General features: G+C 42.4%; 1 protein-coding gene across 1 annotated transcript in view; it reads right to left on the reverse strand.

Annotated features, from left to right (window-relative positions):
* Positions 1–26,999, reverse strand: part of igdcc4 (immunoglobulin superfamily, DCC subclass, member 4) — a 138,854-nt gene that overhangs the window by 57,192 nt on the left and 54,663 nt on the right. The window contains exon 3 of the mRNA XM_080785179.1: positions 14,605–14,746. Coding sequence (XP_080641305.1) covers positions 14,605–14,746 — 142 coding nt within the window. The remainder of the gene's footprint in view (positions 1–14,604; positions 14,747–26,999) is intronic.

Raw genomic sequence — 26,999 nt, forward strand, 5'->3', positions numbered from 1 at the left:
CATTTCTGTTTTGAAAATGTCTTGCAGACCCCAAAATAGGGACGGCAGATGAAAAGGGAGACATACAGTAGATAGAGAAAAAACAATGGGAATATATAGTCAAAAAGTGGGAAAAGATTTTGTGGAAGCAACCAAGGACAGCAAACAAGGACAAATAAGAGACACAGAAAGATCGATAAGGACAAACCCAAAAGACATATCGGGTGGAAACCTCATAAGTCCAACGCGGTCACGTTTCAGGATTCAAATTCAAAAGTGGGGAAAGTAGCAGATCTACAAGCTCGAAACACGGCGTGAAGCTTGCACATCTGCTACTTTTGCTGTTATATGATCAAGCAGGACATTCATTTACAAAAAAGAAAAGGTTAGAACACAGAGATGAGAGAATTCCGTTCGACAGCGATGATATTATACAGTATAGACAGGAGGGTGCACGCGGCCCGTGAAAGGCAAAGAAGAGCCTGGGAGTGGGATTAGTGCCGTGAGACATCAAACAACACTCATCTCCCCCTTTTGACTCATGCTGTGTCCTCAGACACTCAGACACCTCCACACTGTCTTCAGGAGAAAAGCTGCTGGAGCAAAAAAACAATTCCGCAACGGCTGGGGTTGAAATTACTGCCTGCATTCAGCGGGAGGCTGAAATGGAGAAATGGCAGCGGGCGGAATGAAAAGGCAAAGGTTGTTTGCCTGTGACAGACGCGCCGAGTCAAACTGGGTCAGAGATAATAAAGACAGTATAAGTCTAGAGAAAGCCCAGAGAGACGGAGACGCACACACACACGCACGCACGCCGTAGACCAGGGACTAGTGGTGGAAGAAGTACTCGGAAGTACTTTTTTGCTTGACTTAAAGGACAACTTCACCCATTTTTTGTTGTACTCTGCCTGTGCCTGTGGCTGTGTTTTTTCAAGATAAAATATGTCAAAATTTGTATTTAGATTTGTAATAAGAACAATGGCTTCCATTATACAGTAGCATGCTTACTTTCTAGGAATAGAAAGCCTGCAGTATCTATCTATCTATCCATTCAGCGCAATCCCGCCCGCTAAAGGGTGAGGTCACGCTGAAGCAACAAAGTTTTTTGTCAGGTCTGTGTCTGAGATGGGCTGTGGGCCAGTTCCAAAACGCGACATAATCGATGGGGAATCCAAGCAAATAAAAACTACAAGCTTTCTATTCCTGGAAAGTAAGGATGCTATAAATTATAGCATGCGGGTGCAGTACTTAGTTTAGACTAAGTTCGTTTTTGGTTTAGACTAGTCATTGGTTAGACCAGTCATTAGTCCTACAACTACAACCTATCTCAAACCCTCACCCTAAACCTAACCTCGCACGGGGCAGCATACCTAACCTTAACCCATGTCTAACCAATGAACTAAACTAAGTATGCACCTCATAGCATGCTCCTATAATGGAAGCCATTGTTCTTATTACCAGCCTTAAATCACATCTTTTTGTGGCTTAGGCCAGATTTGGCGACTTTTTGAATGACAATAGAAATATGTGCGATATGAGCACAATGTCACCAAATATCTCATTTTCAAGCTGCATTTCTTCACTTTACAAAGAAATAAGAACCATTTCTCTAGCATGTTCCATCGTTTACTTATAGCACTTATAGCAAAAATGAAGCATTTTAGTTCACTGAAACCAAGGTGTATTAAAATGCTTATTAATAAATAATGGTAAATGCTAGAAAGAAGATTCTTATACCATTGTAAACTACAGACTTGCAGCTTCAAAATGAGACAATCTGTGCCCCGACTGACTGACTAAAATTATAGCCTTGTTGGCCACCTTTTAAACCTTCCACATTTGGTCAAGGGGATCGACATGGTGCATATCTATTAGTAGCAAAGTCCTTTCATCAACTCAGGTCAACAGACCCCCAATTTACATACACAGGAATTAGGCTCCTAGCTACTCCTGAGAGGCCGACACCCCTAGGCAGCTGCTCACCAAAAGGTCTACTGTATGTTAATTCACAATTGAGTAAGGCCTTGCAACACAGTATAATTATGAGATCCAAATATTCTTCATGGTCACATCTCACATTTTTAGATTGCCATTAGATTGCTGGCCAACGCCAGCCAATTCTGGCGAAAGCCCCATTTCTTAATTCATCATTTTTATGCAAAAATATACATCTGCGTTAAAATACAATCACGCCATCTTTTAGAGTCATTTTCAAGTAGTACCCCACGATTTACACCAGATGGCGGGAACGTACCATTATGCTGAAAATCTCTAAAATGTGTAAACTGGTATAACACTTCCGGTTCAAAAGGACGTAAACAACCAATGAAAGATTGTCCCCTACAAGATAGCCTCACTCAGTCGGAATGCTAGGCTAACAATAGCTTCATCATAAGTTAGTCTAAAATCACCCAAATCTAGCCCAGAAGATCCCAAAATATCAGATTTTTTGCCGCGATTCACATAGAGACGGCGCGCGTACACGATAGTGCACGATCGCGCGGATTTCGGCCGGTTTTTAGTAGATTTTTTTTTTTGAATTATTGTCTACCACGTCCACAACGTCCTTGGCCTTGAGGGATTTGTTGATGGCACGTCAAAAAACACGTCGTTGGCCATAAGCGGGTTAATAAAAATCACACCCATGTGAAGTGAGGGAAGCTAATATATTAAAGTCTATCTAATTTTGATTATGTGATGTAATGGTGATGTACTGTAAAACAAACAGTGCCAAAACAAACATTAAATGCCATTAACAATAAAGAGACAGTATGACGTAATGTGTTACAAAATTACGTAAATATTCCCTTCATTGTCAATGGCGTTTTTAATTCCTTTGCTGCCCCTAGTGTTAGCATGCTGGTACTTCTCGATATGCCGCCCGTCCAGGCCCACTCTATGGAGCTTGTTATCCTTCCGGGTTAAACAGGAAGGTGGGGGCTCAACGGAGCTGAATTTTTAAATCGCATCGCTGGTGGTGACGGAGGAGGTCTATACTAGCCGGAGCAATGCTACAAGGTAAACAGACGGACGGTGCGTTCATATATGGATTAAACGGTTGTCTATACGCTTATACGTGTATAGCTGGCATAGGTCCCAATAGCCTAGCTACCTTTATAAGTGTAGATGGCAATAAAATAATTAAAACAAACATTTAAGTAAAAAAAAACATTAAACCTGTATATCCCCTCAAAAATTAAAAAAAAACTTGTTTCAAGTTGTTTGGAATAAAATAAACCTGCCTACGATGATGTCAAAAAGATGTAGAATAAAAATAATAATGAATGGCCAGTAAACACAAACAATGAAGACGAAGGTGAGGACGCAAATTGTGATTGGTTGGAGATGTCGTATGATGATACAGAATGATGATAAGAGCGCCCCTCACCTCACATGTGCCCATGATGAAATAATTCCATTTCATCGTGAGCATTAGAGGATTGAAAATGGGCGAAGTCGTCATTCAAGTACAAATATTTAAATAAATGTACTTAAATGTTACTTTCCACCACCTAGACGCGACAGAAGGCGGTTTATCTCTCGGGTGGAATTACTGGCTATCGGCTAATTTATCAGTATTTACAGCATAGAGCCTGCATTCAACCACAGACAGACAGACAGACAGAGTCAGGTCAGGTCAGGTCAGGTTCCGGTCGCTCGCTTGCTCGCTCACTCGCAGACTGAAGGCATGTCACTCCCCAGGGCTCTGGCATCCAATAGCCAGACCATAATAACCTACACCACCTCCATCATAACCTATTAATCCCACAATAAATCTGATCAGTTACAGACAGGAGAGAGAGAGAGAGAGCCAGGCCGCAGGAAGAAACAATTCCTGCGAGAGAGAAAGAGAGAAAGATTTCTAACAAATGCATGTTGTGCTTTTGTGTGAGCTTTTATTTATTTATTTATGTTTTGTGCGGATGCAGTACGTAATGTACCAGACTAAATGTATTGCCTGACTGTATTCTAGATACACATTCCATCTACACCTTTTGTGACCTCATGTCAATACATCATCGACGTGATACTGCATAGCGAGCTGCTCGAACCTTTCTAAGTTGCAATGACACAGCTCTGTTTACACAATGTTTTATTCCCTTTTTTATTGTACGTATACATGTTGAGTGTTGAGAGAAAGCGAGAGAGAGAGAGAAAGAGAGGAAAGAGAACTATTCACATCTTTATACGTCTGTCCTCATGTGTCCCTTGCTAACCGCCTTGGCGTCCCCACAAGCCCTCGTGGCAGCACAGCGTAACGGAGACAGATAGCACCATCACAACACTACGCACCCCATGTAGCATCCTCTCGTAACCCCTCGCCCGGAGCCCGGAGGCAGCCAGCCACAGCGTTCTACTCTGAAACACTCCATGGGGGGGGGTGGGGGGTGCTGAGCACACACCAAGATGTGTCACTACAGGCATGGGTGCTTCGCAAAGGTCTTGGGAAAACATGGGCTGTGTGTCTCACATGCGGACAGATTTCTTTTGGCAGTAAATCATCCGAGTGTATAGGGCCGGGGCGATGTGACTGCAAATCAATTTCCAACCATTATTTCAAACGCTTGCCTCGATTACGATTTATGGGGAAAAAAAGAAAGACAGAAAATAGGCTATGTTTGGTATTTCTGTACGATACTGTGCAACAAAGTATAATACAGGTAAAATGCTAGTGTTAATTAGACAAATCTAGACCGATTAGATTTTTTATGTGTGTTGATTAAATTATATATTAGAAATGTAAAAACAAACACAAATTAAGACGATTATATTTCCGGTATTTTCAGCCTTCTCTTAAAGTGGTAGCCAATGCTATGGTCACGCAAGGGGAAAGAAAGGAAGAGAGAGAGAGGGAGAGATTAAATGAGATGGTCTATACCCTCATCATTTGCTCGTCTTTATGAGAAGCCATTATCAGCGTTCAGGGTGGGAGAAGCCTTTATAGACCGCAGACAGTGTGAGGGTCACAGGCAGCTATGCCATTAGCCATTAATGCACAAGCCACAGTAATAAGACCAGAGAAGAATTTCACATTGCCAGGGCCAGAGCACGGCCACAGGGAAAAGTCAATAGCTATAAGTAGGCCAGTAAATGACAATGGGCTTCGTCAGACAAACCCATGGCCGCGGTGAATTTTTCATGCCATGCTTTCCCCAATTCCCCCCTCCGAGGTGCAATGCCATAAAAAGCTCCGTCTCACATCATTATTTTAAAGCTCAATGCATCGTATATTGTCCCTGTAGGGTGGAATAAACCTCATGTGTCAACTCAACTGTGACTTTTCAGTATTCAAATAAATAATGAATAAATAGCAAAAGTAGTAGTCAGATCACTGTGTCTAAATCATTGCAGGCTTGAGTTCTGCTTAGTGGCATTACATTGTCTGCCGAGGAGGTTGTCAATAGTTTAACAGTACCCAGGTCAGTGCTGTTTTTGACTGGTGCAACCACTCCAATGCCCAGCAATGTCTGTCCCTCCCATAGACTGTAAAACAAAATATGGACAAAGGATCGGTACATCAAACACAACGATACATAACTACATCTTCAAGCTTGAGGTAAATTGTATGTTTAGTTGGCCTACGTGTTAATCCTATAGTGTAATGTTAACTTTGAAACGGCATCTCTTCACCGTTTGTTTTCACGTCAATGAATATCTTAACTGCTTCTCTTTTATCATCAGATATTATATTAAGTCTCAACCATGATAAAACTAGCCGTAATCAAAGCAGCCCATATCTGCATGACTGCATCTAGACTGAGTTTTCCATACCCTCCTTGTATTATAGCGATATACATACACAGCTTGGGTTCTCCTTTCTGTCAAGACTTGGACAAATAAATCCACTGTGTGAATAAACTCTGTGCAGTTTAGGATAGCTTGGGAAAAGTTTAGCCTCCGTTTAACAATCAAATAGGACTTATATTCTCTTTCATGAATGGCATAGCATTGATATTTAGGGTTGCTTAAGTTGTACATAAAACTAATGCTACAGTACATATTACATACCTAATGGTCTACCATACGTCCTACTATGAAATGATCTGGTCTCTTACTTCAAAAGCATGCCAATCATCATCATCATCATCATACTATAATTCAGTCAATGTCTGTCTGTCTGAATGTGTCAGAAACACTGCCGTATCTCCTCAACGCCTGCACCAATTGCTCCCACTTTTCACACAGGCATTGACCATAATATGGAGGTCTTAACGATGCCCTTTTTCCAATTTAATCATCATCATCATCATACTATAATTCAGTCAATGTCTGTCTGAATGTGTGTCAGAAACACCGCCGTATCTCCTCACCACCTGCACCAATCGCTCCCACTTTTCACACTGACCATAATAATATGGAGGTCTTAACGACCTCCATAGACGACTGTCTTTTTCCAATTTAACAAATTATAAATTAATAATGACTTTCTTAGTGATAATAATTCTCTCCCTCCAGGAATCCAAACCTTTCCTCGATCATGCTGCTGGCCTTGGAACATATTTTCCCTTTCCTCATGGACGTATACCTGTTGATTGGTTTTTGGTTCAGTGTAAAATAAATATTATTCTGATTATACAAACAACATCACTTATTTAGGTCAAACCATAACAAATGTACATTTTTCATGTAACCTTTCTCCCTTGCGTTGCAAGTATTTCCCCCAAGCAGCAAGTTGGCTAACTTTCACACAGAAATGAATGCCCTACGTAGTCATGCAAAAGTAGCCTATAGGAAAAATAAACCCCTAGATCTGTTTATTTACTGTTGAAACCGAAACCAAGAGAAACAGAATGGTGTTTGGTGTGTGGGTTTAATGAAACAAATACATTATTAGAAATGCCTTGTCTAATAAAAATCACACCCGTGTGAAGTGAGGGGCACTTTATCAACATCACATATGACATCAATTTAACATCACAAAATAGAAGTTTATGAGAATCGTGGGCCCTTAATTGGCAGAGGTTTTCCTCTGACATGCATATGCAGATTTGATCAGTGACAGACCAAACGAACATTAGACTCTGTCCATTGTCAATGGTGTTTTTAATCTAGACAAGACAAACATTAAACCCGTGTATAGGAGGGGCTAGCGCCCCTCAACAATGGACATTACTTGCGCAAGCAGAGCGCGCAAGTAATCGTTTCGCTTGGTCTCTTCGAGGTGAAGCCAAGTTTTCTTCAACGGTAAATCTGTGCCTGGTTTGCTGGGACTAGTTACAACATTACGTCATCCTTGAGAGAGTACATGGTGTGTATATGACGTAATGTTACAAGTTACAAGTTACAAGTTACAACATTACGTCATATACACACCATGTACTCTCTCAAGGATGACGTAATGTTGTAACTAGTCCCAGCAAACCAGGCACAGATTTACCGTTGAAGAAAACTTGGCTTCACTTTTTGGAACCAAGTAACCACAGTATACTGCTAATCAAATTACAACTACATACTCTGTATGTAGTTGTAACTAGAACAACTACATACAGTCTGTGCCTGGTTTGCTGGGACTAGTTACAAGTTACAAGTTACAACATTACGTCATATACACACCATGTACTCTGGTCCCAGTTCACAACGATGACGTAATGTTGTAACTGGTCCCAGCAAACCAGGCACAAACCTACGGTTGAAAAAAACTTGGCTTCACTTTTTGGAACCAAGTAACCACAGTATACTGCTAATCAAATTACAACTACATACTCTGTATGTAGTTGTAATGTGATTTGTAATTTGTAAATCTGTGCCTGGTCTGCTGGGACCAGACTACACAGATGACCATATCTCTTACGTCATCACTGAGAGCTAGTCATACATATACACACCGTGTACTCTGGTCCCAGCTCTCAAAGATGACGTAATGTGGTATCTGCTGGGACCAGATTATACAGATGACCATTTCTCTTACGTCATCACTGAGAGCTAGTCATACATATACACACCATGTACTCTGGTCCCAGCTTTCAACGATGACGTAATGTGGTAACTGGTCCCAGCAAACCAGGCACAGACTTGTTTGACTTGTTTGAAAGCCCACGGTATCTGGTGGGACCAGATTACACAGATGACCATTTCTGATGACGTAAGTCATACAACATTATGTTTCTGGATTGTATAAAATCACGCAAATGTCAAAACGTTAACCATTAAGCTTAAAGTCGTTGTAGTATATAACTAACTAACAGAAATCCATTTCAGAGAAGATAATATTTCTACAGAACTGAATACGCAAGTGACATTGCCAAGGACCTCACAGCCGACCTACCATAGTAACTGAATACGCAGGTCACATTGCCAAGGACCTCAGAGCCGACCTACCATCCTAACTGAATACGCAAGTGACATTGCCAAGGACCTCACAGCCGACCTACCATACTAACTGAATACGCAGGTCACATTGCCAAGGACCTCACAGCCGACCTACCATCCTAACTGAATACGCAAGTGACATTGCCAAGGACCTCACAGCCGACCTACCATACTAACTGAATACGCAGGTCACATTGCCAAGGACCTCACAGCCGATGAAAGTAGATAAGAATGTAGAAAGAGAAATGATACGATTACGAGAATCACCTCTAGAAAATCCAAATATACGGAAGATAACTCAATTACCATTAAAACATTCATTAAAAATTGGATTGTTGAACATCAGAGGTTATCTAACACATTTACAAGATATAAACTCAGATTCCCAACTCGAAATGTTGGATCTAATAGCTTTTACTGAAACACACTTAAATAAAAATAATAACATTACTTTTAAATTAAAAACAATGAACACCAATTACAAAACAATCAGGAATGACAGAGAATCTGATATAGGTGGGGGAGTTATGTTTGCTATAAAAGAAGATATTGCCATTGAAATAATTCAAAAAGAAATCGAGATATTAGAAAAAGTAGAACACGTATGTATACATGTAAAAAATAAAGATCTATATATCATTCTTATGTACAGATCACCTAAAACAAACCTTACGGAATTAAACACATTTCTCAAGAAAATGGTAAAGTATCTATCATCTCCGACTTCCACAATTATGATAATAGGAGATTTCAATGAAGACCATTATACTGAAAAAGATATAAATATAAAGACCTTCATGTCAAGATTAGGCTTTAAACAATTAAATACAAATCCAACTACAGATTTCGGAAGTATTTTAGATCATGTATATTTCAACAAATTTGAAAGTATTATTACAGAAATTGAAGTTAGAGACACATATTACTCTGATCATGATTTAGTATTAATATCACTATAGTACAAAAATAAATTACAAAAATGAAATACATTTAAAACAATTGACAATTTACAATAAGTAATAAAATAATTATACTGTATAATATATTTTAATTCAGTTTATATACCTTTTTTTTCATCACATATCAATGATTCATTTTTCTGTAAAAAAGTAGTTAGGTAGCAAATAGTTACACGTAATGATTATACATTTCAAACGTTCCTTCACAGAGATACTGAGATGTGATACTTTCCAGCGGTCGAAAGTACTTGCGCGCTCTGCTTGCGCACTAGTAGGCCATTTATGGCCTACTAGTGTGCAACAAGCAAGTATGCACTCGGCAGAGTGCAGTTCTAGTTTGTTTCTCGTTCTACCAATATACGACAATTGTATGCAGAATGGGCAAAAGAGGTTCAGTGCTTTAAATCATTGCAGGCTTGAGTTCTGCTAAATAATAGTGGCATTATATGGATTATCTGCCGAGGTTGTCAATAGTTTAACTGTACCCAGGTCAGTGCTGTTTTCGAGTGGTGCAGCCACAGGGTGTTCAGACGGGTGTGATTTTAAATATGCTTTAGTCATTATTCCAAACTACTTTTTCCACTGTGTTCTAGAGTTGTTCCGATACCGATACTGGTATCGGTTACTCGGGCCGATACCACCCTCAAGTACTCGTACTCGGTACTCGTAAACCGCCCGATACTTTGACTTTTGATTAGGCTGAACGAATGGGGGGGGGGGGGGGGGGGATCGGAAAGCAACAAGAACACATCGAAACGTTATTAAGAGAAATATGCAAGTATATTAAATGTATGTATATTTATTCTCAAAAAGTACAGTATGCATGCAGCAACAGCAGCATTACACATGACGCCGGCACAAATTACGATAGTGACTCTTTGACACGGCATGCATTAACGGCTACATCAAATAGTTTCCACGCTTCACAGCTTCACCTGGCTCACCCTGAACACAAAGGCGTTGTATTTGCATGTCTATGGGAGGGTTCACGCCACGTAATGGACACGCCCGGGCCGTTTCAATCACTGTCATCAAGGTGGATCTGTCTGCCCAAGCCCAGCAGGCCACCCCAATTAGAGGCTGATGAAACACTAGAGCAACTTGTTTAAACAACCTGCAGTATTCCCTGGATCAAATGCTGCCTCTCTCTCTCTCTCTCTCTCTCTCTCTCTCTCTCATTTCATATACTAACTAACCAATTTCTGCTAAATACAATGAGTATCTGAATAAGACAACAGACAGGCAGACAGAAAGAAGGGACAGGGGGAGAAAAGAAGAATAGAGAGGGGAAAAGAGACAGAAGGAGGGAGACCTTGGATGCCCTTGTAATTCAAGTGCATGTGTTTAGACTTTAGCATAGCAGACACTTCATTGTCGCACACTATTCACTTTTAGTTCACAGAAAAGGCTGAAAGCAACACATGAGGGGGGGGGATAGGTAAATGTATGCATATGCTAGACAGCCTATTTAGCCTCTTTAACATGATTGCCAGTAATTGGAAATGAGGTTATGGAAATCTTTATTTATATTTCTTCGAGTCTGGGATTCCAGGAGCACGCCGCGGTTGTGAAGGCTGATGATGGAGATTCCAGGGGAGGGACTTGAGCCTGAGTGGCTCGGCTTGGTGTGCCCGCTGTTGGATAATAGCTTTCCCGGAAAGTATTCAAAACCCAAGAATCTGAATCATCTGTATTGTTTCATCACAGTTTTACAAGTAAAAAGGTGGGTGAAATTGTTTTTTGTGCATATAGTTCCCATCGTGTCATTTTTCCAAGAAAACAAAGAAATGGAAGAAGAGAGGTGGTGGTGGTTGGGGGGGGGGGGGGGGGGGGGGGGGGGTTGTTAGGGGTTCAAGGCGAGAAAGAAAAATAAATAAATAAATTACCATAAAAGGCAAAAATAGGGAATTATGTATTTATTCCAAAATCTTACAAGATTCTTTGCGTGACAAACTGGCCAATAAGTACATGAATCTTGCCTCCTCCTCCAAGCAGTATTTAAAACTGACTGCAACTTTGCAACTTGTCCACAACTTGTCTGTCCACAACAATGGGTAGCCTACTACTACTACTAGTACTAACAAATCAATATCACGATATTGGGAGGACGATACCATATCTCTGCGATATATATATCACGATATCGATATATCGTCCCACCCCTAGTGTGTGCGTGTAACCTGACCCCAATTAGCACCGTAATGCGGCCCCTATGATCTGCAGGGGTCAAAGGTCAAATGTCGTACTCAATTAGACACACACTTAGGGGAAACATACATACATAGCGCGCGCGCACGCACACACGCACACACACACGCACACACGCACACACACACACACACACACACACACACACACACACACACACACACACACACACACACACACACACACACACACACAGTTGTTCATTAGAGACAACTATGCCAAAACCGCTCAAAAACAAAACAAAAAGCCTAGTGGAGAGTGTTGCAGGAGAGGCAGTTGAATCCACTGAAACAGATAGACAGTTCTATGCAGTCAGACAGACAGGTAGACAGACGTGTAGGCAGGTAGACGGGTTGACTCTAGTCTCTTGATGAAATGCTGAAGGTCAGCTGGCTTGTAAGCTTGGTTTGAGACACTATAGAGTATAGAAAGTGAAATCGACCCTGGGTCCAGTTTTACACTCTCAGTTAAATGTTGCCGTGTGCAAACAAACACAGCAGAGAGTGTGTGCTCTGTGCTGGCCGTGACCTGCAGCCTGTTGTGTGTGCGCTCACAATACACACACATATTATGCCTGCATGCGCACACACACACACACACACACACACACACACACACACACACACACACACACACACACACACACACACACACACACACACACACACACACACACACACACACACACACACACACACACACACACACACACACACACACACACACACACACACACACACACTTCAACCATATATTTATGTCCACACAAAGAGATGCATACAAGGATACAAATAGTAAAGGTGCAGTAGAGTTACACTTACAAAATCATGGCATGTGTTTTAATGTTACAATACGCCTGTCACTCAGCATCTATCTATGGGTATAAGTAACAGCGTCTCTGCCATGTGTGGCAGCTGCCAATAATTATAGCAGAGGCACTACAATACTCTGCCAGCCTTTTTGCCTCCTTTTCGGGCTGCCGGATATAAACACAAATAGTTTGCACCTATAGCCCAGCTCTGCAGAAGGAGCTTTCTCCGGCAGCGGCATCAGCCGCGACGCTGCCGGGGGGCGTGGGGGGGGGGACATGCGTTGTGAGTGAGTGAGTGAGTGAGTGAGTGAGTGAGTGACAAAACATATTAGGGTAAAAAGTTGCTGTACCGTTTGTCCAACGGCTGCATCGTTTGTGACATAAGCTTCTATTTGAAACCCTTTACTTGTACTTTTTGTGGTAAAAGCGCTCTTCTTTCCTCCCTTGAGCTCCTTAGCCCACCCACCCCCTCGCTTTCTTCTTCCCTTTCTTGGAAAAAAAACACACGATGGGAACTATGCACAAAAAACTAATTTCACCCCACTTTTGTACTTTTGGATTCCTGCGTGCAACTTGAGAGTATTTAGCTTTTCTCTACGCTTTTCTTTCCTGAGACATGTTGAATTCAATTCTCTCTGCATACATCCTGACACATGGCTTTTTCCACCCGACGACAGCAATGATGAAGAACTCCAAAGCACTCAGCAGAGTGCAGACCTCCACCGGGCAACACACAAACACGTCGGTGGAATCGGCCCCTTTTTGACAAACGCGTGTGTGTGTGTGTGTGTGTGTCTCTACTCATAGGAACCACAGTCCTGTGGTTTGCTCATTAATCATTTATATGGATCTGAATGGGTCGTGTTACGATTCTACCACCGAGCAGAGGTACCACCGCACCGCCACTCTGCCCGCTACAAGCTCAACAATGAGGCACAGTGAGCCAGTAATCACTGTTATACAACAGGTCGTTTCGAGGAAGCAATCTTGGAAGCCTTCTAGCCGTGCTTTAACATTTGAGTGTCTGAGGTGTTAACACTAACAGACATACAGTATACCGTTTCCAGTACTGCACTTGAGTACAATTTGTAGGTGCATTTACTAAAGTATGTCAACTTCTACTGCACTACATCTCCGTGGGCAAATATTGTTCATTTTAGGCTACACAATATGACCCGAACACCGTCTGCCCTTGCAATATGAACACTTATTATTTATAGGCACAGATGGCTGAAGAAAAGGTATTTTGAGCGAAACACAATTGCTTAAATAATAAAAGTGTTCACATTGCTGTTGACTCCTGCCTACGCACCGTCTCTGAGCCGATCAGGTGTGGATAAGACTTAGTTTCCTATACTTCAGCTATACAAATAAAAAATCACACACGTGTGAACTGAGTGGTGCAACTCTCTCTCTCTCTCTCTCTCTCTCTCATTAGCAGGCAACAGCGCCCCTGCTGGTACTCATAGTCATTGGCTCATTAACAAACGCATAGGTGAACACGGACATTGCTGTTCCTTGGAGTGGTTGCACCACTCAATAAAAGTGGATCTACAAGCTCACAACACGTGTGACTGAGGGGCTGCCATTGGATCTTTTGGAATTTTCGCCAAAACAGGCTTGAAAGGTTCACTTCTGTGGTCTCTAACATTACACCTAGCTACATGTTTAAGCATTTATTTACATGTCGATTTAAGCTCCGAGACTTATTTCAGACATGCTCTAGTATGTGAAGAGTCTGCCTGTGCTATTAACTCATTTTGGGGGGGAAAATGAAAAGAAATACGTTTTTCTCTGGTGAAAAGCTGTAATTTGCGTGATGGCAGGCTCTCAGTCAAATCTGGTCACACGTCATGATGCTGATGCATTATGATGAGCTTAGATATCTGTTTTGTTTTTGTACTTAATTAGTACATAATTATATTTTGATGCCAAAAACACTTATGTACTTTCACTCAAGTAAAACTGTAAATACAGTTTTAATAATAATAATAATAATCATACAAGTACTTCATCCACCACTGGTTCGGAAGGTGAGCCAATAGTCACCAACCTGGTTGTCTGGAGGTAATAAATCAAAAAGTGACAGAACGTCCTTCCCTCACAGTGCCACAGCACCTAGCTGCCATGCCACAAAAAAGGCACCTGATGTGCAGTGTAATACAGTGCGTGCATGCGTGCGTGTCCAGGGCGTACCCACCAAAAGAAGCGTCACAATAATATTTAATTCATGGCGATGCGTGGCCAAATATGCATACCAATTTTGGGGGGTGACCTTGACCTTGACATGAAGACGTTTGAGAAGCACTGGTCTGATATGGAAAGGGAGGGGCTCACCTTTCATGGTCAGGAACGGCTCGCTGGTCTTTCTCCCAGGTGATGACGGGCGTGGGCACTCCGTCCACCTGGCACTCGAAGCGGGCCGCGCCCCCGACGGGCACCGAGTGCGCCGCTGGTTCCTGGTGGAAGCGGGACAGGCCTGTGGGACAGAGGGGTGAAGCCATGAGGGGTCAAACACCGCATGGTGGACATCTTGTGTTTCGTTGACGTCGGGCATGCAGGCACCTCTCATCTCCTCATGGTTTTGTTTTTTTGTGCCACAGACTACCCTTTGATGAGATTTAGGGCTGTATTTTGCGTGTCTTAAGTACCAGGTCTTATTACTTAACTTAAGACCTGGAGGCGTGCAGGTCAATGCTCTTTGGCCACTCAGAATAGCCAAATGGCATTGATCACACCTCCAGGTCTTAAGTTAAGTAATAAGACCTGGTAATTAAGACACGCTAAATACAGCCCTTAGCCTCTCAGGCCCAATACTGCGAAAATGTAGTTGTCGTCAAATAAGATTTTGTCTACAATTCCATGCTGTATTGATGTTGGTATCATAGGAGAGATAAGGCAAACATTGATCAAAAATAAGAATGTGTGTGTGTGTGTGTGTGTGTGTGTGTGTGTGTGTGTCCTTTGACGTCCATGCACGTTGTAACTGGCTGCTCTCCCACTGTCAAACTCCACTGGCAGTGTTTATGTCCTTTGTACAAGGTATTCCTGTACTTCTCATTATGTGGAAATAAATAAACATGTGTCAGACGAAAGTAATATTTGTACAGTAAATATGACAGTTGTGGGGCGATGTGGTGCATATGGATTCGGGTGGCGTGCAGGAGATGTGTGCTAACGGAGTGGTTTGGTATAGGAGAAGGAGAACGGATAAACGGCCATGTGCTTGTGTCCATTAGGGTATAAAGGATGGGTATAGGCCCAGGGTTCCTTTATTTTTTGTTTTCTACATTTTGTTTTTTATATACAGGTTCATTTTTTGTTTTTAGTTCAATGTTTGTTTTAAAAACGCCATTGACAATGGACAGAAATTAATGTTTGTTTTTAGTTAAAGGACCTATAACATAAAATTCAACTTTTTCAATTTCTTTTGTGTTTTTGGGGCTCCCATGTGTGTTTTCTATCCCCACAAAGAACCAATTTTGAACAATCAGGCCTTCATGTCATATGGGTGTTTTAATGGAAATTGCTCTCAGAAACAGCTCGACTGATTTTGGCCTCATCGTGATGTCATCAATGTCACCCTACTTTGTATAATTCCTCCTTTTCTTCAGTCTTCAGTTGCAAATTTGCATTTCCACTTTGTTTACAATGTCCACCATTGTTGATTTTCCAAGCTAGCATGGAATGGAAACAAGCCTGGTTTTATCTAGCATGAGTATTATAATGACTCAACTATTAAATAATCTGCATATCAGCACCCTCTCCACCTCAGGACATTGTGGTACTGCAGCTAAAACTGCTTTCAAAGTCCAGAAATAATTGACAAGGCTGGTTATATCAGAGTGGTGATTGAGGCTCAAACCATTAGAAATAACTTTGAGGGACATAGACAATATGATTATTAAATATTAAAAGCAGTTTTAAAATGCATGTTATTTGCGCTTTAAATGTTTGTTTTAAAAGCGCCATTAACAATAAAGAGAATGTAATGTTTGTTTTGTGATAAGAGGGGCCCTCACTTCACACAGGTGTGATTTTTAATTAATATTGTCAGGTGAAACCTGACTTATGAACGCTCATGAAATGTAAGCGACCATCGTGCGACCTAGTCATACTGATCCGATTGGCTGCCTCGTCTGCCTCCTCTCTGGCCAATGGCCGCCAGCCAGGCAGGCTGCAGAGCGCAGCAGCATCAACACCCTACACCAGGGGTGTCGAACTCATTTGGGGCGAGGGCCGCATTGGTCAAAAGGTCACTTGATGGGGGCCACAACCAGTTGCGGACGCACGCTCGATGTCTCAAGCCCAACACATACCGGCTCCGTCCGACGCGGCGCGTCAGCGCACGCCGCCGGTGTGCGATAGGTTCATTGAAAATGATGGAGGCGGCTGTTTTGACGCGCGGCGTTCGCAGACGGTGTGGGAGGCCCTTCAGTCAGTCACTGCTATAATATCTATCTATCAATCTATCTATCTATGCTCAGACCCAGCCAGCCAGCCAGCAAGCCACACACATAGTGCTCAGACCCAGCCAGCCAGCAAGCCACACACATAGTGCTCAGACCCAGCCAGCCAGCAAGCCACACACATAGTGCTCAGAGCCAGCCAGCCACACACATAGTGCTCAGACCCAGCCAGCCAGCAAGCCACACACATAGTGCTCAGAGCCAGCCAGCCACACACATAGTGCTCAGACCCAGCCAGCCAGCAAGCCACACACATAGTGCTCAGACCCAGCCAGCCAGCCAGCCAGCCACACACAGTGCTCAGACCCAGCCAGCCAGCAAGCCACATACATAGTGCTCAGACCCAGCCAGCCAGCCAGCCAGCCAGCCAGCCACACACAGTGCTCAGACCCAGCCAGCCAGCAAGCCACATACATAGTGCTCAGAGCCAGCCAGCCACACACATGGTGCTCAGACCCAGCCAGCCAGCAAGCCACACACATAGTGCTCAGACCCAGCCAGCCAGCAAGCCACACACATAGTGCTCAGACCCAGCCAGCCACACACAGCTCCGTAAGGGAGTGGTTGCACCACTCAAAAAATCTTCAAAAAACTGAAGAGGCTACTGGAGATTGGAGAACCTGATTTGGACATGATCTGATGCAGGACAATGTCACTATGACAGAAAGAGAAGATGGGTCTTCACACATTCACACACACACACACACACACACACACACGACTTTGTCCCTATAATGTGCACGGCACCGTTCTACTTCATAACATATCACGCAAGAGACGCCACACACCAGTATGGAAGAGAGATAGTCACTTACTCACTTGTTGTAACTTGTAGGGATGCCACAAAGTGAACATCAGCCAAATTGAATAGTCGACAGCTCTGCCGATTAATAATCGATTAATTGAACCCACCCCCCATATTAATCAATATCAGATAAAACGTATAAGATTTTATATTATGCACATGCCATGGTCACATAACCATTATGTTGAGTGCATGCTTTGATGGTTACAGTTATATAATCAGTTTTGATGAGTAAACCTTTGTGGAGATCTTCTCAGTTCTCATTGTATGCTAGTTACTGCCATTCAGGATGGAAAATGAAATCCATTTGGATTTGGGGAGAAGTAGTTTCATAAGGGGCTGGTATGAAGTACTTGATATAAAGATAACATGTTCAGTTCACTAGTCTACACTCTACTCTACACCTGCCTTCATTTCATCTGATTGTCTGTCTGGCAGGCACTTAACAAGCAATCGTTAACTGTGTCTGTTAGAGAGAGGGGCAGAGAAGAGTGGCTTTGCTCAACTTGATTTATACTTATATTCTCCACTCTGATGAAGGTACATGTTCGATATATCATGCAGCCTTACTTATAAGCCTATATTTTGGCTATTAAAAAAAAAAAAAAAAACTTTTTTTTTTTTTTTGCTTGAGGCAGGCGGGCCACATTAAATGACATGGCGGGCCACATGTGGCCCGCGGGCCTTGAGTTTGACACCCGTGCCCTACACACTAAAATAATAATAATAATATGAGGGGGGAAACGGAGACAGTGCGCCGCAGCGAAACAACCGCAAACAACAGCCGCGAGGCGTGAGGTTGAGACACACAAACATACACTAAAACAATAATCATTCATACTAATATGGGGGGAGAACACGACGGAGACAACAACACTTCTTTCACCTGACTAATAACACTATGTGATCATTTCTTGTTTCAAAATACTTTCAAAAAACATTCTCAAAGATTTCATGAAGAAATCAACAAAAACAAATCTAAGAAATTCCAGAAATTAGTGAACAAATGAACAAGTAGTAGTGAAAATAGTTGTACAAGTGTACAACGTGAGCCATAGATCTGCCATTTTCACTAGTTTGGGTCCCAGGGCAATCATTTGCAAAACATAAAATAAAAAATCAAACCTGCCTGAACTGTGTGTGTGCGCGTGTGTGCGTGTCCCAATCAGGAGGTCCACACCGCCCAACAGTGTCACTGCTACTGCAGCTGTCCGTACTCAAACAGACACATAGGGACTTACATATATAGGGACACACAAAGTCAGTCATTGGAGCGTTTAGGCACCGCTCAAAAATCATACGTTAAAATTTGGGTACATCGTTTCAGCCGTCTCCCGAGGCAGACGCGAGACATCACAACCTATTTCAAAAGCTTCCGTCATATTAACAACGTGAGAAACGGAATGCTGCAAATACAACCAACTGTGTGAAATGACAAGTGTGCGGTAAAACAATTAATTGGAACCAACGACGCGGACAAAAAGTAAATCACAAGGGAAGTGGAAGTGTTACGTAGCAGTATATCTGTATCAATCTTAATAAAGAGTTTGTGTGGGGAACATTGTGCAGTAAAAGCACATCCACATTTATTATACATTATACATGGCCTATTTCAGTCTTTATAAACCCTGTGAACTCTTATGCATACCACCCCTGTACAACCAGGCAGTGGTAGTGGCACAGCGCAAACTAAGTACAGTAACGAAGTACACTTACACTTACATTTCTAGTCATCATACATCATCTCATTCTGGCCAATCCCAATTTACACAAACCCAGAAAGCTGGGCATAGGAGGGGCTAGTGCCTCTCAAAGAATCATCTTAGCGCACCACCCGCGAGCAATTAAGTATATAATAGTAGGGGGTATTATCGTCATGAAATGGCAAAAATCGTTACACGGTGGAAACAAGGACCACATTTGGTACATGCACTCTTTAGGGTGTTTCTCACCATCTCAGAAGGGGTGCCCAAAAATCTGGACACATTAAAGGCTTTTTTAAAGGAAAAATCTAAAATGGCCGCCAGAAATGACATATTATTCCTAAAGGGCACAACTCCTATCATCAAAACATAGCCAAATCATTACACAATACAATCGATACAAGCATGACGATCGATACAATCGATACAAGCATGACATTTGGTATAAATGTCCCTTGGGTCATCCTAAATCATCCTAGAAGGGGTGCCCAAAAAAATATTTATAAGTCTGTGTGATCATACGACAGCGTCACACAAATGTATAAACATAGCAAATCCATAAGCTCAAAACGTGGCACAAAGCGATGCCTTTTGAGATGCGTTTTGAGCTTGTAGATCTGCTACTTATGAATCCTGAAAAGTAAACATTTTCCACCCGACAGAGTTATAACGCGAATGGAGCAATGGACAAGGTACAATTGTATTCGCAAAAGAAAAGAAAGGTGGTGAACAGGTACTACACCACCCAAACACACAAAAGTCAAACATATTCTAACAGTGCTGAGTTTGGAGCACAGAGAACATCTGGCAAATGAAAAAGCTGCCGATCCGAACGATTTCTCCCCTGCAGCCAAATGTAAGCTCATCATATAACATATAACAAGCATGTATAGGGACAGAAAAATATTTTCCGAATGAATCCCAACTCGTGGGATACAGTGAGCTCCCGAACCGAATGAATCCCAACTCGTGGGATACAGTGAGCTCCCGAACCGAATGAATCCCAACTCGTGGGATACAGTGAGCTCCCATAGCAACACATGTGCAGCATGTGGAGCGCGACGCGGAACCGATGCAGAAAAGATTGGAGGAATTAGCCACACGGCATAAAGACATGTAATGACTAATCCAGTGGTGCTGCATACACATAAATCTTCACCATACTGTGTGGATTCCCCCCCCCCCCTTTACGGCAAGAGGCAGTGAAATGATTCACACATGGCACAGAGCTGGTGCTGGTGAGATAGATGATGATGAGTGGATGTGGGGCTAAATGAAACAGGTGGACACTTCACAGCAGCTGGCTGCCTGGCCCTCCAACAGCAGTATAAACAAACCCCATGTTTCAGAGGAATGTTAAAGATCCGCCTGTAGGCTGTATGAGAAAGCATTGCGATACCATTACCAAAATGTTTATGTATTATGTTTGGTCTTCACCTTTGACCCCCGGCCCCTAACCCTTCACTCTCCCTTTGAGTCAATAGGTCATATGCACGCACGTCGCACGCCATTTTCAAAAGAGTATAGAACCGTTCTTGTCAAACAGAGTCAGAGTGCTGCTATTGTGCATGTTGGCACACTGGAAAAACTCCAGTTTACATCGTGCAGTTTACATCGAAAAGAATGTGTCACTCTCTCGGTTCTGCACTGCTGTACTGGAGAAGTATGTCACTCTCGGTTCTGCACCGCTTACTGGAGAAGTATATCATTGTCGAGGGCAGCGGCGTAGCGCAACTAATCTCCCCCCCAGCCTCACCCCACATAACGCAGAGAGAGAGAGAGAGAGAGAGAGAGAGAGAGAGAGAACACGTTCACCCCAGAGAGAGAGAGAGGGAGAGAGGGAGAGAGAGAGAGCTCGATCCTTACTCCTCCTCAATGTTTTTTGTAAAAATGATCTGCACAGGGGCACTCATAGGGGTTAATCCGGCCCTGGATGTAAGTGGGTGACCAACATATGGCGATTATGCTGACATATCTTGGTCACTGTTCTCGTGTTTTGTTTTTCTTGACCACAAAATGTTAAGAATGTAATTTAGATTAGGTTCATGGCTTACCTGGTATAGTTTCTTGAGGCACTACACTTATATCTCCCTGCATTCGATTTACACTTGCTATGGATAAATGCGCCCTCTTAACTCCAACATTGCAACAATTGTGATTGTAATTGATACCATCCAAATGTATACACACGAATCCTTCGCTACATCTGGGACCAAGGAGAGGGTGTCAAATGTGAAGACCTACCACGTCGTGGGACACTCCAGTTAGTTACTTTGTTGATTTAGATTAAACAAACATTAACCACATAAGTCATATTTTAAACTGATCTACAAGCTCACAATGTGTCACATTGTGACCTCTACTTATGACAGAATATTTCTATTGTGGTATTGCTACGTTCACTTTACGTAGTTTAAATAAAGAGTACGTTTGAGTCAAACCAGAAACAATGTTTGTGTCTAACCTAAACACAATTGTCTCAATAGAAGGAGCAGGGAGACCAAATATGTACACGTTAAGTTATATTGTGTTAGCATACTCTAACATACAGATTGGACAATGTCAAATTAAATTCACAAAATAAAAGTTACATAATACCGCTTTTTTTCCCACTTCACTTATCTCAATCTTGAGCTAATAAGCGCGAACTTGCTGAATACGCAACGTTTGTTACTGTAAACATTACATAATACGTAATTAACCACATTAACCCTGGTGTCCCTATTTTGGGCATGTTATGAAAGACGTAATACACACATGTTGCTATGATTAGGTGACGTAATGGTGTCAAATCAAACATTAAATTAACTTTATTGTTAATGGCATTTAATGTTTGTGTTAGGGACAATATTGTGTACATTTTCCCTTCATTGTCAATGGCGTTTTTAAAACACACATTAAACCTGTATATAGGAGGGGCTAGCGCCCCTCAATAATTATACATAAATAAATACATAGCATGATCTTTCCCATTTTTTCTACAAGCTCACAACGTGCCAAGACGTGACCCGTTGTGAGCTCATAGATCATCTATTTTCCATTAGCCATAGTATAAAGTAGTGGCTAATTGCATTGATTAACTTGTTGTTCTAGTGAGAGGCATTACCGGCACGGTGCTATACTGCTGCTTTTGCACGCACACAAAAGAGGACAACAAAAGACAAAAGAAGGGTTGATCAATCGCTGAGATTAAAACCCTGACTTTATAATCAGTGACTGAGCACACACACACACACACACACACACACACACAAAAAGGGAAGTGTGCTGCATGATAGAGAAGCGTTATCAGCATGGTAGCACATAAGGAACACGCCACCAACCTAACCTAACAACTGTCGGTCATGGCAACAAAAGCTGTATTTCTAGTGCTCCTTGTGTGCAAAACGGAACGTTTCTCAATGAGTATACAAGAGGGTGACTCACACGCTTGGCCAGCCATGCTAGACCGCCAGCGTTTGGTCCGGAACTCGCAACCGGCCGGCTGTTGCGCACGTGGGCAGTGGTGGAAAAAAGTACTCACATTTCATACTTAAGTAAAAGTATCAATACTGTAAATGTAGAAATACTCCGTTACAAGTAAACGTCCGGAATTCAAAATTTACTTGAGTAAAAAAAGCATAAAAATGTACTTAAAGTACCAAAAGTAAAAGTACTCATTATGCAGAATGTCTCATTTAATGTTTTCATATATATATATATATATATATATATATATACATATATACATATATACATATATATATGTGTGTGCGTGTGTGTGTACGTGCGTGCGCGCGCTCGTGTGTGTGTGCGTGCGTCAGAAGCAGACAATAGATGGCTAAAAAACGTAGTCAATGTGTTAAAATACTAAAAAAGTATGTAGAATATTTAAGTTTTCAAATGTAAAAGAAAACATAACGCATTGTGAGCTTGTATATGGGCTATTTTCAAATGGTCGAATGGCTGAAGTGGTCACTGTATGATTTGTAATAATAATCAAAATCTAGTAAGTAAGTTTTCAAATAAATGTAGTGGAGTAAAAGTGCAATATTTTCCTCTGACACGTAGCCTACTATACTGGAGTAGAAGCAAAAGCACTGAAATTGGAAATACTCAAGTAAAGTACAAATACATAAACAATGTACATACAGTAAGTACAGTAGGTTAACTGCATGGAAAGTTAACGATTAACCCCTGGCACTTCCACCCATTGCACAGCGCAGGACCCCTGTGTAAACAACGCATCCGTGTGTGTGTGTGTGTGTGTGTGTGTGTGTGTGTGTGTGTGCGTGTGTGTGTGTGTGTGTGCGTGTGTGTACCGTGTGCAGAATGTGCACAACATGTACAATCGTTGCTGTCGGGTGGAAACCTACTGTATGTCCAAGACGCTTTTCAGGAAATAGTGTTTAGGGATATGTCGGGCTAATTCCTCCAGCCATAGCCTTCATCAGAGGCCATCACATTTGGGCAAGTGGCTATGACCGAATTTATCCCAAGGAGTGCAAAGCCAATGCAAAGCCAATGCTTGGAATGGATGCAGAATCATGAAAAACCCATAGTTTGACATGTCACATGCTACTTAAATAGGTTGTTAATGGTGGCCATATGGATTTGGCCGCTGTGGCGACCCCCAAGGTCGCCGTAGCTAAATCATTAGAGCATGCCCTGGGCTATACATCTGTGCAAAATGTGGCGCTTTTAGACAAATTATGGCGAAATCACCCTTATCTCTCCCGAAGCTCCTCCACTAAAATGGAAGAGGAAAAATATTACCCGTTGTTACGGTGCATCCAATGTAGTTATTATTTAGTCACAAGTTAATACTTATATATTATATTAATACATGTGACTCATTGGGTTCAATTTTGATAAAAGCAGCAGGAGGGTTTTGGAGGTTCAGGGACCCCCAGGAACCCTTGCATGGTAACTTCTCTACCGTTTCGGACATGGGGCGGCTCGCCATAATCGGCCTGCCCCCCTGGGCGCGTTCCTGACCCCCAGGAACTCCACACAGAGTTGCACCACTCACATCACACAGGTGTGATTTTTTATAGTTTAGCTTTTCATTCGTAATTTGTTATGTTTGAGCATTGTAGTATTTGGCAACAAAATACACTTAAAGTACATTCAATTAAAAAATAAATAAATTATATGACAGAATAAAATAGTTGTGACAATTGTGCTGCACACCACCATGGTCTACTACTCTAAAGGCCTATTCATACTCCAGTTGTAGGTGATAAGGTGACCACCGGGTTAATAATAACAGAGAGAAGTGCTTAGGTGAAGGGTTGAGTCTTATCACTGCGGCGTGACGTCATGTTGTGGTTTTGAGTGGTCAAGCTCCATTTTCGTCACTGCTAAACCCCTTATCCCTAAACTTCTTTGCCTTTTTCTTTTACTATTTTGAAAAACATTTTTGAATAATTCAACTAGCCAAACTACATTGACACTTTGTGAGCTTGTAGACTGGCCATTTTAACTATTCAAAAATGTTTCGCAAAGTAGTAAAAAAAAAAAGGCAAAGAAGTTTAGGGACAAGGGGTTTGGCGGTGACGAAAATGGAGCCCCCATGAGGCTTTCCAGACCGTGAAGCGAAGTGAAGAAAGAAGAAGAAAAAACATTAAAAAAAAAAAAAAGCGTAGCAAAGCAGGCTGGATCCCAAGCCATGGATATAACTGGCTAAAAATAAGTATTTCTACTTCTTCCACCACTGCTACCGTGTGAAAATGTGACACAAAAGTATCCTGGCAACAGCAGTGTCTTGTCTGATAATGTGACACTGAAATCTCCTCGGGTGCCGTCACCAGAAAAGTCATCATGTGGGCTTATTGACTTGCTGAATGCAGTGTCACCTTCTATCCTCTTCTCGGCCGCTGTTTGTCTTTTCATCCTCACTCTTTCTCCATCTCTCTTTTTGTCTCCACCAGGCCGAAGGCATGGGGAGAGAGTATGTTTTGCACTCCGTCCGTCCATCCGTCCGTCTGTGAACAGCTAATCTCCGGCACCGTTAAGCCGGTCGAAAATTTTGCACAAACACTCCCTGGATGCCAACGATGAACCTCTGCCCCAAAGTTTCCAGAACGGCCTGTTATAGCGCCACCAGGAGGCCGACTTTTGAAAAACAATCCTCCAGATTCGGTCCAAAAATCCCGCAAATCGTTCCACACTATCTCTATGTGTTCAAGATGGATCCGTCCGATATTTCACATTCCATCCTAATTGGCTAACATTGGCTTTCAAAGTTTGCAGGATTGGCCCTTTTGAAACAAAAAGCCTCAAATCATGAAGGCAGCGTACAATTTATGTGAAATCTTTCACAGACTTTCCTACTAGGCTGTGGAATATATCCCACCATTTTCACATTGGCCTGTTATAGCGCCACCAACAGGTATATTATTTCAAAACACATTTTTGGAACAAAATGCCTCAAATCATCCAATTGCCATCAGTGGTGTAAGAACAAATGGCACCCTTTTCACATTTGCCTATTATAGCACCACCAGGAGGCCACAACCTGACCTGGCCTGGTGGAGACCTGTGCCCCAAGGGGCACTTTTTCTAGTTGTCTTTTCTTTTCTTAAAGTTTGAACATTTTGAGTACCATCAGAAGCCTTTTTACTGTAGGCCTAGTAATTATAGTAATGCCAAGACTTTGGCACTTTTACTGAATTCAAATTTAATACAGGCATTTTACTCTTATTGTGGTAAAGAATTCTACTACAGTAGGCCTATATCACCTCATATGTCCAAAACGGTTACTTTTCAGGCTTTAACATTTCAGAATTTGAACCCTGAAAGGTAACAGACTCCAGCTTGCAGATTTTAAATTTTTCGGCACGCAACACATGCTTTTTGTGTGACGCTGTATAATATCGCCAAGTAGGGCGTTCATTTATGAAAAAGAATCACACCAGTGTGAACTGAGTGGTGCAGGGTGCTCAACAACACAGTTGGCTGTGATTATAGTTATACTGCTCAGTGTGAATGGCCCTTTAGGCTGCTCAACAGTGTGTGACCCCAATGTGACTCCAATCAGCTGCAGGGGTCAATGGGTCATACAGAGAGACATACATACATACACACACACACACACACGGCCAGTCATTGGAGCGGTTAGGCACCGCTCAAAAACACACAGTGTGGAGATAAGAGGTTTCTGCCCGACAGCAACGATAGCCATAGTACCTCTCCCACCATGGTTCTCTCTCTCTCTCTCTCTCTCTCTCTCTCTCCCCCCCCCCCCCCCCCCATTCTTTGTCCCCACATCTATCAGATTACCTCCCAAACGCCTCAACAGACTCCCTGTTCAACCCCCCTAGTCACATATTTGACCCCCTGCTATCAGCCTTGACACATACATGTAATTGTCATTGACATCCTATATTTGTGACTTGACATTTTCATTTGCGTCCATTTACAGGACACGACCGGCGTCCGTCGACATCAAAATGACGCGCCGCCACCACTTCTGTCGTGTTCGGCAGGCAAGCACGACCGCACGTATAGGTGTGGCAAAGCTGATTCGTACATTAGGAAAAACATTGTGCCACATGAGTACAGGCGTCATTTCCCCAACGAGATGAAGGACCACAGTCCCTGGCTGGACCCATCTGAGAACACCGTGAACCTCCATTACTATCTGGATCTGGTGTTGTCTCTGTGGCAGAACCCTCTGCAACGCTCCCTGAGCCACCATTCCATGTGTGGTGATGATTCTGCCAGAAAATATCAATTGTTTTCATAAATAAAAGTGCTTGTAGTTTTCTCTTT

This window comes from Protomyctophum bolini, assembly GCF_963924005.1.
Source record: "Protomyctophum bolini genome assembly, chromosome: 1".
Lineage (NCBI taxonomy): Eukaryota > Metazoa > Chordata > Actinopteri > Myctophiformes > Myctophidae > Protomyctophum > Protomyctophum bolini.